The sequence below is a fragment of the Colletes latitarsis genome, chromosome 11, assembly GCF_051014445.1.
Source record: "Colletes latitarsis isolate SP2378_abdomen chromosome 11, iyColLati1, whole genome shotgun sequence".
Lineage (NCBI taxonomy): Eukaryota > Metazoa > Arthropoda > Insecta > Hymenoptera > Colletidae > Colletes > Colletes latitarsis.
In genome coordinates this window covers 25,450,943-25,464,361 of record NC_135144.1, presented here as the reverse complement: position 1 = coordinate 25,464,361, position 13,419 = coordinate 25,450,943, and the positions used below count along the sequence as shown (strand labels likewise).

Here is a 13,419-nt window from a genome sequence, read left to right as displayed (position 1 = left end):
CGAACCAACTGAATCTGTTCGAATAACTCGAGGTAATTTAAAAACTCGAGACGATTTAATTCAAATTCAATTTAAATGGATCCAACGTTCATAAAAAAAGAAATTCGAATTTTTCCAATCGCACGATCGATGTACTCGATGTATTATTCGAATAAATAGTTCGTAATTAGGTTCGATATATTCTAATCAACGAAAGAGTCGAAGAGTTTCGTATGAAAACAGTTTCAATTGCTCGAGACTGATGGGGGTTGGTCAAAATGAAACGCAGCAGCGTCGAATTGCATTTAACACCGTTCGTTAACGTGGTTCGTTCGTCTGATTTAAATCTCCATAATACAATTACACGTTTGTTCTTACATCGTAGGTTGATGGGCGTACACATCGACACATACACATCCGTTTTTCCTTGTTTTTCCGACACAGTCGCCTGCATGTTCATTCGCCATTCCCAAAGGTTTCGTTACGCAAACCCATCGTTTCCTAAACTTTCTCTAAACATACATACAGGTATCCTTTATAATATCAATATCTAAACACCTATATAATTAAACATTTATTTCCCTTTTTTTTTTGGTACGTTGGTCTCTCGTATTAGGATGGTCTCGTAAACTTCGAGCAAGCATACTTCTTGGGAACAGTTTTATCACAACGAGGAAATTTTAATTAGGGCTACTAGTTGATCGAAAATTGTTTAAATATAGCTAAACTCTGATATCTGGTGTTCTAACTTAATTTGATGCACGAAATACACTAAGTATTATTATTAAGAAGAGATTATAATTTTCCTGTCCATTCATAATGTTTAAAAGAAAAAAAGTCTGTCGTCGATGATAATAAATTGTATAGAAACTTCTCTAAACAATGGATTCAAGTATGAATCATCTTTCGAAGAACACGCGTGTATAAATTTTCTGAAAGCCTATTTTTTTTTTTAATTATTATGGTTAAATTTATTTGGCGCATCAACACTGGTTCCAATTAATCGACTGCTTCGAACGTCTTAAATTTTAAGATAGACGATACTTATTTGTTTCCACATTCGATATACATTTAATGACATCGTACAGAGATGTTTTATTTCACAATGACTATACGTTACTTAGTTAACAGTTATAATATTAAGTATGACGAACGTACTAATATATATTGTTACACCTTTTTAGTCCATAATACTATTTGGAAAATGGTAAAAAATGTTCGTTTACGTTGGGCGAACGAATCTCACGCATCGAGAACATCGTTTTCTGTTTTCGATCGAAAGAAAAATCATCTTAATTAACAATGGCTGATGAACGTTTCCTCGCTAATATCGAAAAGCTTATTAATTTTCCTTAATTCCAAGTTTTAGCAAATGAGATCATTGTGCTTACATTCCTATTTCTTCGACGTTAAGTGTTAAATTTTTAATTCTAGATCGTTAAATGATTATAGGTTTCTTTTTTCTCGTGGCAATATTCATACTGATATACAGGGTGTTCGGCCAACCCTGGGAAAAATTTTAATAAGGGATTCTAGAGACCAAAATAATATCAATTTGTCGATGGAGGCTTCGTAAAAAAGTTATTAACAATTAAATTCAAAAATTTCAAATCGTTCTGGAAAAATTATTTTTTGTTGCAGGGGTTAATTATAAGCATTTTTGGTGAATAGACATATCCTTGAAATCCTATTCACTTTCGAGAAAAAAATTCGTGAAGGTGCTGAAATTTTTCGGCGAAAAAAAAATTTTTCAAATTGTTCTAAAAAAATTATTTTCAGTTGCAGGGGCCAATTACAATCGTTTTTGGTCATTACACATACCCCCGAAATCCTACGCATTTCCGAGAAAAAAATTCTTGACCGAAAATCTGATCTGAGGCTTCCCCGAAATTTCATGCGAATCTTTAAAGTCGCATAACTCCTGAACGAATTGTAGGATTTTAATGTTTAAAAGGGCAAACGACGCGTATTTTAGTGTAGAATATGTAGAAATTCTAAAAATATTGGAAAAATTGTTCCTTGACACCGTAAAGTGAGAAAACCCCCATAACGATAGTCCAATTTTCAAACAGCCATAACTCCTACAATAGTGAATATATTTCAATGAAACTTTTTTCTGAAGCAGAGCTCATGTGTATCTACAAAACAGTATTAGACAACTTTTCTGTAGGGCGTCAAACAAAAATACTAAAAATGAAAAACGAATATTTAAGAAAAATCGACAGGGGGGGTAGGTGCCTGAATTTTTCGACAAAAAAAAAATTTCAAATCGTTCTGGAAAAATTATTTTCGGTTGCGGAGGTCAATTACAATCAATTTTGGTCTATAGATATACATTAAAATTAAATTAAAATTTTTCCCAGGGATGGCTGAACACCCTATATGAAATATTAACGAGATTTTTGCTTGGTCACGCGTATAAATTATCATTGTTGTATAATCTTGTGATAATTATAAATGTTCGATGTCCGTGGCCCCGTTGAACGATTAATTTGAAAAAATTTTTCTTGGGGTAATGTACTATACAATTTTTGAAAATTACTTGAACCTTTTTTAACGCCTATCAAATTACATTTCTAAAAATGCTTTTTTGATCAATTCCCTACGTGTTTATAAATAACGATGCTGACAACTACAAATTAACCCTGTGTTCCTCATATTCGTTTACCTTTTTCTACAAACATGGACCATTCGATTGCAAAGTTATATAAATTTTAGTCCTTGCCTCCACTCGCTACTTTTACGTGACTTTTCACGATTGGAATACACAATTTGTTATCGATTATCGATTAGAGTGTGATTTTGGTTTCACAGAAGACATATCGGTGACGTTTTAAATTATTCCGTAGATTTTGTCGATTATTTTACGTTTCACGATCATCAAACTAATTTTATTAGCCTTTATATAAGAGTATTTTCAATCGAATGTAGTGCTTTTATAAATTTTTTAAACTTTCTGCTTTGCAGGTGCAATCATAATCTAAGTCTTAATATTAATAATAGGTTTTGTTAAACAAAGAAAACGTGAAATTAACGTTGCAATATATTGTAATTATGTTTCAATTCTTTCTGAATAATTGCAATTATTTAAGAAATGGATGGAGAAAAATTCTGCATGATTTCGTTTGCTCTTTGAAAGTTTTTCGATCGCGAGACGCCCTCCATTTTAAAAAACGCTGCGTCCAACGAAGTCGACAAAATTTACGGGATAATGCGTTCTGCGAACGTGGTCGAAGTCCTAAGAATATGGCGATTGACGATCGAAAACAAAAAAAAAAAACATTTGCAAAACAAGGAATAAATTTTTAATCGAAATCTACCGAAATACAATTAATTCTCTTAATTCTGGTTTCTATGTACAATTATAGAGAGCGACGTGCTACGAATCAAAATATCTGTACAATCATAACAACAACAACAACAATAACAACAATAGTACGATAATACCTAGTTTCGAAGAAGAAAAGAAGAAGAAATCGATTTTGCAATTTCTCTGAATTCTTACAAACCTAATATTGCTAAACGGTGATGATATTAAAGAATAATTAACATGCACACGTATAAACGATACAAATACATATGTTTATCGATCTCGAAGAATAGACGTTTCCCTCATCTTCGAGTATTTCATTTTTCGTCGTATAATTCTCGTTACGTAATATTTATAAAATGAAATCGTTTTCCACGACAGCCTTTTCGAAATAACGCTACCGGCTACCAACGTATTATATCAACATTAAATATTTAGCTATAGTTAATTACTTTTATTTATAAGTATATATATATATATATATATAATTCATATACATGTATATTAAAGTATTGACAAAGGAGACGAAATCTATAGTAGAAAGAGTCGTATGAAATCGAACAGGCTTAAGAAATACGAAGCTGAATATCATCAACAGATGGTTCATTTATCACAAATTAATATTTGCCTCTCGGTTCCCATGTTTCACACAAATTAGATATTGCCTCGTCGTTGTCTCTTGGTCATAAAATTCTTTACGAAAACCACATTCGTTTCGTATTGGTTTTAAGTAATTTAAGAGTATTTGAACAATGCGTGGAACAGAATTCCCCAAATTACGACGGAGTTTAATAATCTTTATCGATGACGATGACGATAGATTTTCATCCAGAGTGTAAAATAATGGTACAAACTCCTGTGTAGGTTACTACTGTGCAACGACGAGAAGCTGGCTGGCATGTCTGACTAGTTCTAGTATAATCTCCTATAAATTCAAGATCTGTGAGAAGTAGATTACACTATACATGGTCAGACTCGGTTGGCAACTTCTAATCCCTGGACAGTAGATCTGCTCAGACCAAGTATATCGAAGCATTAAAAATCGTTTTGAGATACTCTAAATATCACATAAGTAGGATCGATTTGTTTATAGCGATCAGTCGATGCTTCGGTTGCACAAGTTGTGTTTATAAATCTATGATTTAAGTAGAACTTTCGCGAAAGCTGCGTAAGAATTTTATTAAAAAAAAAAATGAAATACCGACCGGAGGCAACGGACGAGTAGATAAACGCAGGCATCTCGAATCTCTATTATCGAAATCATCGGACTCCGAGAGGATCAAGAAAAAAATCTAAAGCGAAATACGATCGTCAGAGTGGTCCACGTATCACAAGTTACCTTCTCCCGTTCAATTATTAGCGTATGTTCCTATTCAGGTAATTATAGCATCTCGCGTGTCATAATCTCGTGACTCTTATCGCCTTCGGGGTGACGTTTCTTTATCAGTTAACGATAATGCAGTTCCCTGCTCCGACTTGGGTACATTTATCGAGAGAGGATCTAGAAATTTTCCGTGATTCACGTTGAGTCCAACACACCGCCGGCAAGTTTGGTCGCGTACAAATTCAGCGCCTGAAACATTAAGAAAACATCAACCGTATACTACCATCCATAAACTAATTTACGTTCGCCTGTGAATTTGTACCAGTCAGAAATTCTAATCTATCAACAGAGTTTCTAGATCGACAGAAGACTAGTTTACGAACGAATTTAATAACTTTAAGTCAGCCATTTTGGTTGCAGCCACTTCAGTAGCGTTTTTTTCGAAGGAACTGTGAATGGTAAGCAATTCTTTTCGTCCAAATTGGTACGAACGTGGGTGAAGCCATTACGATTCTTCCATTGACGCATTGGCGCCAGACGACGCTAATTTTTATGAGGTACAAAAATAAGTATCGACAGGTTTACCAGTGAGAGCGATAGATCCTTGTGAATTCGTTCCATTCAGAAATTCGAATCTATCAACAGAGTTTCTAGATCGACAGAAGACTAATTAACGAACGAATTTAATAACTTTAAGCCAGCCATTTTGGATGCAGCCACTTCAGTAGCGTTTTTTTCGAGGGGATTGTGAATGGTAAGCAATTCTTTTCGTCCAAATTGGTACGAACGTGACGCCATTACGATTCTTCCATTGACGCATTGGCGCCAGACGACGCTAATTTTTACGAGGTACAAAAATAAGTATCGACAGGTTTGCCAATAAGAGCGATAGATCCTTATACAGGGTGTTTGGCCAGCCCTGGGAAAAATTTTAATGAGGGATTCTGTAGGCCAAAATAAGACGAAAATCAAGAATACCAATTTATTTATGGAGGCTTCGTTAAAAAGTTATTAACTTTTAAAGTTCCGGCCGTACTGAATTTTTTTCTCGAAAATGCGTAGGATTTCAGGGGTATGTGTAATGACCAAAAATAATTGTAATTGACCCCTGCAACTGAAAATAATTTTTCCAAAACGATTTGAAATTTTTTTTTTCCGTCGAAAAATTTCACACCTTCTCGAATTTTTTTCTCGAAAGTGGATAGGAATTCGAGGGTATGTATAATGACCAAAAATGATTGTAATTGACCCCCGCAATTGAAAATAATTTTTTTAGAGCAATTCGAAATTTTTTAATTTTGTCGAAAAATTTCACACCTTCTCGAATTTTTTTCTCGAAAGTAAGTAGGATTTCGAGGGTATGTATAATGACCAAAAATAATTGTAATTGACCCATGCAACTGAAAATAATTTTTCCAAAACGATTTGAAATTTTTTTTTTCCGTCGAAAAATTTCACACCTCGAATTTTTTTCTCGAAAGTGGATAGGAATTCGAGGATATGTCTAATGACCAAATATGCTTATAATTGACCCCTGCAACCAAAAATAATTTTTCCAGAACGATTTGAAATTTTAGAATTTAATTGTTAATAACTTTTTAACGAAGCCTCAATGAAGAAATTGGTATTCTAGATTTTCGTCTTATTTTGGCCTCTAGAATCCCCAATTAAAATTTTTCCCATGGGTGGCCGATCACCCTGTATAATAATTCCTTAGAGAAAGTGATAAAAGTAGAAAAATAATTGTCGAGTGTAAAATGAGATGATGCAAATGACCTTGTAGATGAAGGCATATTGTTCTTTCGTCTGCACGGCCCCAGCACGATCCCGTCTGATAGTGTAAACGACCCTTGGCACGTCCACAGTCCTCGTAATCTCATATTGTCTAATTCCTAGGTCAAGAGCTATTAGAGTTCCCGTGCGTCCAGTGCCGGGACTACAATGTACCACAATGGGTCCAGGGCCCCCTCTCTGGAGAGCCCTCGCCTCCAGAAGCACAGCTATCAAGCCTGCCCCATCAGACTGTGCGCCGTTCACAGGCCACAAATACCAAATATGATACACTTCTCGGAACGTATTGTTTTCCAAATTCTGAAAAAGAAAAACAAAATCCACGCGTTAGTTTCAAAATGTAAACGTATGATATTAAAAAGGGAGTAATGTTACCAATATACAGGCGTTAATTTAAGGAAAACGTTTCGTAATCTGTTATTCGACGCTTCTCGATTTACAAAGTGATTCGCGATAAGCTGATCGGTATACGTCGTTACTGTCTAAATATAAATTTGTATCAGGCATGGGCGTAACTGAATTATTATGTCAGCTGAACCCATGGAAGATAATGCAAAATAAATTAAAGTATCGATCTCATGTAGCCATTTTTTTTTTAAATTTTTATCCTACTCAACCTTCGAAATCGACGACACGAATGGAATACTAGAATTCTAAGGCGCCGTTTTGGAAGACTGCGTTGAGAATGTTCGGAAACTTGTCCCTTACTTTTAAGTGAAGCGTTGAAATGGCATATTTCTCTTTGGTTTCCCTCTTCTTCAGAGTGACTTGGAAGTCACCGTACAACCGGTGACAATCGGTTATTTCCGAGGGTGGAATGTACTCTGTACACTTTTCCACCCCGTTTTCGACGAGATCGGTTAACATGATGATCACTTTGCACTGTTGTTCCCAGATCATCCTCCAAAAGTCGGTGATGGTCGACTCCATTGGCGCTTGGCAAGCTATGTAGTACCTCATTGCATTCTTCGGCCCCTGAAAAATATTAATTCTCTAAAATTTCATGAAACAACCCCCTTCTATTTAACACGATACATTGCTTTTCCTTATCACACATTTATTCCTATACGAACAAGTTATTTAAAATGAAAACATTGCAGGGGCCATTTTTAAAAAATGGTTACATCGTAGACCTTCGATTATCGCCCAATGTGTATCGATTTCTAGATGCAACGCCATTTACATCGAAAAGAACTCTCGATCGTTACGTGCAACGTTATTACCAAACGAAACATAATTTTATGAACAATTTGGAATCGATGCCCGAATATAATTCACACATTTCAAAGGGAATTGGTTTCAGTTCGAATCAATTAATTATGCATACTAAACACGTTATGCCCGAGGTACCGATATTTATCGATATTATCGATTAACGAGACTCTGTTAATTACAACTGGTCAATAAGCTTTGGCGCACTCGATGCGTCCCGATGCTTAAATACCAATTAATCGAGGCACGCGTTGAAACGTTTAAAATATAACATTTCGACGATATTCATAATTTCGAACAGAATTAGTTTAACGCTTAAATGTCCAATCGGACGTTTAATATTCCTGATTGATAGAATCGCGACCAATAATGTCGTTACGAGAATAATAACAGGATAATTGATTGCTTTAAGAACGATCAATTACCATTCCCGCTGTTATGAGGCCATTATTTAAAGTTCGTAATCGTTCAGTGGTAACACGTGTTAACGTTCGTCCCGCTTCCGTATGTTGCTGTGCTTGGATATTATGCAATAGGCATTCGTATTCTTCGTAATGCATTATGCAACATCCTTTTCTCATGCAGACAAAACGCTGCGTTAACTCTTACCTGTGCTATAGGATCGTTCAAGATACATTGACGCGCTTCGTTAACTGCACGTTTCGAGCGCATAAAGGATTCATCTGCACTCGTAGTTCCGAAACAAATAAAATTTCAGTATCTTTTACTGTTACTCTTGATTTTTAAACCAAAAAAAAAAAAACAACGATGTCCATACACCTGCTATTTTATTACCGTGTTTCTATATTTATATTAAAAATTTATGTTTTTTATTCTACATTAAATGAAAAAGTAAAATATGATTTTATTTAAAAGTTGTATTAAAAAGATACAAAAAAAAAATAATAACAGTGGAGATTCGAACCTACTACCTACAGCTTCCTAGTTATCTGCTTTATCGACTTACTCGAAACTTACTTTGCTCGAAAATGTTAAATATTTCAGTTACTAGGTGCTGGATACTAATCAAAATATCTCGAAAACAAAGGCTCATTGCGAAGAAACGTATCAGGGTTTTTTGATGCTAGGTATGTACTATAACTTGCACCTGCTATCTGTAGGGTTCCCTTGCAAGTTGAATTTTGATTTCAAATTGAAATTCGAGGATAAACGAAGGGTTTTTAATAAATAGAAACGTATTGATGCTCACCCTGACGTAACTGGCGTTAATGTACTCCGTGAGAGGATTGTTGTTCATCTTTTGGAGAGGCACCCTCGTCTCCGGAAGCGGTATCACGTTCGCGTATCTATTCTTCACTTCCGCCCCGAGTGGCAGCTCGTCGATTTTCGCCGAAACTTGCGGAATACCAGAGAATTCCTCGTTGATCGCGTTAGTGTCGTTACAGAAAGATGAAAGCCCGGCAAAATTCAAGGGGTGGGACGGTATGGCGCTCTGCAATCAGGACACATCGTTCGCAGAAACATCCTTTTCGAAGCTTTTATCGCTACGCTAATCGAGTTACGCCCCCGCTTTTACCGCGCGACTAGCCGTCCTACGCTCTAAACTCGATTTTCACGATTGGTTTTAAAGTTGTTAGCACGGTTTGACAAATGTAAACGACGGGGGCTCCTACGATGCGTTCGACCCCAACCGTTTTGAATTTTAAACAGTCAATTAACCCCCCTAAGCGAAGGTTTAAATTTCCCGCGCTTCTTGTCTTGCGGTCACCGCCATTTTGTATCTGTCATGGCGTCGATGGTGGGACTTGGAACTTGTGAACTTATGGTTTGACAATATTACGAAACCCTAAAACCTAGTTTTCAAGAAATTCGAGTTTGAATTTGCCGCGTCTGTTGTCTGGAGTGAACGCCATTTTGAATTTGTCGTCGTGGAACTTGTGAACTTACGGTCTGACAATATTACGATATATTCTTGCAAATGTAATTGAAACTTCCACGTAATTTAACGAGGTGCTTTACTCGAAACATTTCAAAACTATTTATGCTAAGAAAAAAAGTAATGGTAATAGCTATGGCTGATATTTTGAAAGTTAGGAACTTCTCATAGGGGAAGTTGTACGCGTTTTGAACCAATCGAACTATAACAATTTCGCAAAAATGTAACTAAAAATCATAATTAAGCGTTTCAAGCAATTTCAAACAAATACTAATTTATTTTACATTAGGCTACGAGTTGTTAATTAGCACGAGGGAATTGTACTACTTTACAAAAGTGCAGTGAATTTGCAACTAAAGCATAATATGATATTTACATTACTATTGCACAACAACAAAGCAAATACTACGAAGATATAATTTATAATAATTTACCTGCACGATTAACTTATATTTACAAGAACGAATTAAACGAATGCTATAAACAGAAGAAACATTGGAAAGCAAAATGTTACTATCCGCGAAGTAATATTTAATAGTAATACATCTATAACATCGTTCTTACATTATTATTAGAAATTTTATTAAGTTTATCCGTTTGAAAGTTCAATTATGGATTTCTAATTCACAAATAATCAGAATTGTATATTAAATTTGACATGGAAACCATTAAATTCTGGCCACCATTTGAGAGTTAGCCATCTGAAGGGATCAGAAATAAATTAACGACACGTTCACTGTCCTGTCTCTCAGCGGAGTATCCAATAGCGTGGTGATATGGCCCGTACACGGGTCACAGACAGTGAACGTGTTGTCGAGACGAAATAACCGATGAAAATAATTAAAAAGAACTTGAGACTTACCGAATCCTCGAAAGTCGGATTCCCGTAGCTCCTTTTCGAAGATCTGGCCACGCCTTTGCGTCTCACGCTGTTGTACGCGGAAACGCTGTCGACGCTATAAGCGTCCAAGGATACTGGTCGACATCGTTCGCCGTAGTTGAACCTCGTTTGCCTCTTCCTCATTATAAACTGCAAACAGTTTCGTACTATTTACAACAATTCAACGCGAACAATCTCCGTTCCGCGTGTTAATCGTTTCGTCGCCATTGTAACGCGTCTCGAAGTAAAAACACGTCTAAATTCACAGCGATCGTCGAATTGTAAACAGGGTCGATACGTTCGACGATGGAAATAATTAAGCTCCAAGCACCCGGGAAAACAAAACAATGCGACAAAGTTTAGCGACGTGAGGCGAGTGTGCAAAAGCTGTATTCTTAAATTCTAAACATTTCTTCGCTATAATTGTCGATAGTTCTAATGTTAAATGAAACATCTAAGATAGTGTCGCCTCCCATGTTCGCCACCAGAGGGGTCACGCTCTCACAAGCGCTCGAACGACCCCTCGGTTGCTGTGTGTATATAAGTACTGTACAGAGATGACTTGTTGGCTAGACACCCACAAACTAAACGGGGTAAGGGCAAGGGGAGAAGGTCTTCGCGCCGCCTTATTCCAACTGGAGAGGCTCTACTGGAGGTAGTAGGGTCTCCATAACCACGAAAGATACATTTTTCTCCTATTCACGGCTAGTATTTTGAGCGTCGGTTACGCCAATGTCTTGTCCTATCCTACTTTGTCCCTATACGTTTTGTTCACATCACAATAATGACAATGCGTCGCTATTACGCTACGACCAATCAGCGTGCCTAGCCATCAAGTCATCGCTGGACAGTACATTCCTCGATTTCCTAATATCCCAGTCGTCTAAGGCTGGGCCTGCTAGAAAGCCTTACTGATGAGTCCACTAGCAGGCCCAGTCGAAACGAGCCCCCTCCTCTCCTTTTCTGCCCTCTTACGAGAATCTCGCGAGTTCCTGACCAGCAGCGACGCAACGCCACAATGGTATAAAGGCCCGAGATGTAAAGGTTCGAAAGGGCAAACGGTGACGATGGAAAGAATTTGTTCCGCGAACCCGGACAGCTCGACGAGAGCCTGCAAGAATTGCAGAAAGCAATAAACGTACAAACTCGCGTCTCGCGTGTTGCGACATCATCCGAACGAATAACGACGCTGCATCCCGTTATTTCACACTGCCTGTCCCTGCATCGAAGACGAACAATACCGAAACTATCGTGGATCTTACAACGGAGCCATGTCTCGACGGGAGAAGCACGTCTCGACGATTTCAACACCGGGAGAGTCGCGTACATGGAATACGCAAGGCAAAAACCAATGAAGCGGCGATCGTCGCACGATCTAATCGCCGATTCAAGGACGAGCGTTATACCTTTTATTCGCTGCAAGCGCCCAAGTGCATCGCGTTTCTTCCCGTCGCCAGCTAAACCGCGAACGATCGCCGTTTTCTGAAGGATTTCACGCTCGACGAGGGAGATTTTTTTTCGTACCGCGATCGAACCGATACGCGTGTATCCACGTTTTCCTTTCTCCTTTTCGCGACGAGGGCATAATAGGACGTTTAATAATAACGATGACGACGTCGCCGCACCGCGAACGGCGACATTTTTGCTAGCACGCTTTGCAAACAAACGGAAATCGCTTTCGAAACAAGATCAATTGCAAAATAGACGCTAGTTTCATTTGTCGCGGCGTCGATGGAGGGACTTGTGACTTATGGTTCGACAATACCACAGACGAGGTATACGAAATACGCGTTGTTTGCATTTCGAAATATTAAAATCCTTCAATCCGTTCAGGAGTTATGATGTTTTAAACAAAAGCATGCGAGGCAACATTTCTGGCCACACATATTTTCGGTAAAGAATTTTTTTCTCGAAAACGCGTAGGAATTCGGAGGTATGTGTATTCACCAAAAACGATTGTAATTAACTCCTGCAACTGAAAATAATTTTTTTAGAACGATTTGAAATTTTTTTTTTCGTCGAAAAATTTCGGCACATTCTCGAATTTTTTTCTCGAAAATGGATAGTATTTCGAGGATATGTCTAATGATCAAAAGTGATTGTAATTGGTCACTGCAACCGAAAATAATTTTTTTAGAACGATTTGAAATATGTTAATTTTGTTGAAAAATTTAGGCACCTGTCGATTTTTCTTAAAAATTCGTTTTTCATTTTTAATAAATTTCTTTGACACGCTACGGAAATTTTGTCTAATACTTTTTTGTATGTACCCTTGAGCTTTACTCCAGAAAAAAGTTTCATTGAAATGTATTCATTATTATAGGAGTTATAGTCGTTTGATAATGGGACCACTTTTATGGGGTTTTTCTCACTTTACGGTGTTAAGGAAAAACTTTTCGAAAATTCTTAGAATCTCTACATATTCTACGCCAAAATACGCGTTGTTTGAATTTTGAAACATTAAAATCGTCCAATCCGTTCAGGAGTTATGCCACTTTAAAGATTCGCATGAAATTTCGGGGAAGCCTCAGATCAGATTTTCGGTCACGAATTTTTTTCTCGAAAATGCGTAGGATTTCGTGGGTATATCTAATGACTAAAAATGATTGTAATTGAACCTCGCAACAGAAAATAATTTTTTTAGAACGATTTGAAATTTTTTAATTTTGTCGAAAAATTTCACACCTTCTCGAATTTTTTTCTCGAAAATACGTAGGATTTCGTGGGTATGTCTATTGACCAAAAATGAGTGTAATTGACGCCCAGAACAGAAAATAATTTTTTTAGAACGATTTGAAATTTTTCCATTTTGTCGAAAAATTTCACACCTTCTCGAATTTTTTTCTCGAAAATGGGTAGGATTTCGTGAGTATGTCTATTGACCAAAAATGAGTGTAATTGACGCCCGGAACAGAAAATAATTTTTTTAGATCGATTTGAAATTTTTCCATTTTGTCGAAAAATTTCACACCTTCTCGAATTTTTTTCTCGAAAATACGTAGAATTTCGTGGGTATGTCTATTGAC

At 36.8% G+C, this 13,419-nt stretch overlaps 1 protein-coding gene across 2 annotated transcripts in view; it reads right to left on the bottom strand.

The window, feature by feature from the left end:
• Nucleotides 1–922: 922 nt before the first annotated feature.
• LOC143348266 (uncharacterized) overlaps nucleotides 923–13,419 on the bottom strand; it is a 66,505-nt gene continuing 54,008 nt past the window's right edge. The window contains exons 8-12 of one of the 2 annotated variants that reach the window (XM_076778285.1): nucleotides 10,376–10,543; nucleotides 8,827–9,069; nucleotides 7,113–7,379; nucleotides 6,390–6,704; nucleotides 923–4,862 (exon numbers count right to left, since the gene is read on the bottom strand). In XM_076778285.1, coding sequence (XP_076634400.1) covers nucleotides 4,809–4,862; nucleotides 6,390–6,704; nucleotides 7,113–7,379; nucleotides 8,827–9,069; nucleotides 10,376–10,543 — 1,047 coding nt within the window. In that variant the 3' untranslated portion in view covers nucleotides 923–4,808. The remainder of the gene's footprint in view (nucleotides 4,863–6,389; nucleotides 6,705–7,112; nucleotides 7,380–8,826; nucleotides 9,070–10,375; nucleotides 10,544–13,419) is intronic. The other variant, XM_076778286.1, reaches the window with a different exon arrangement.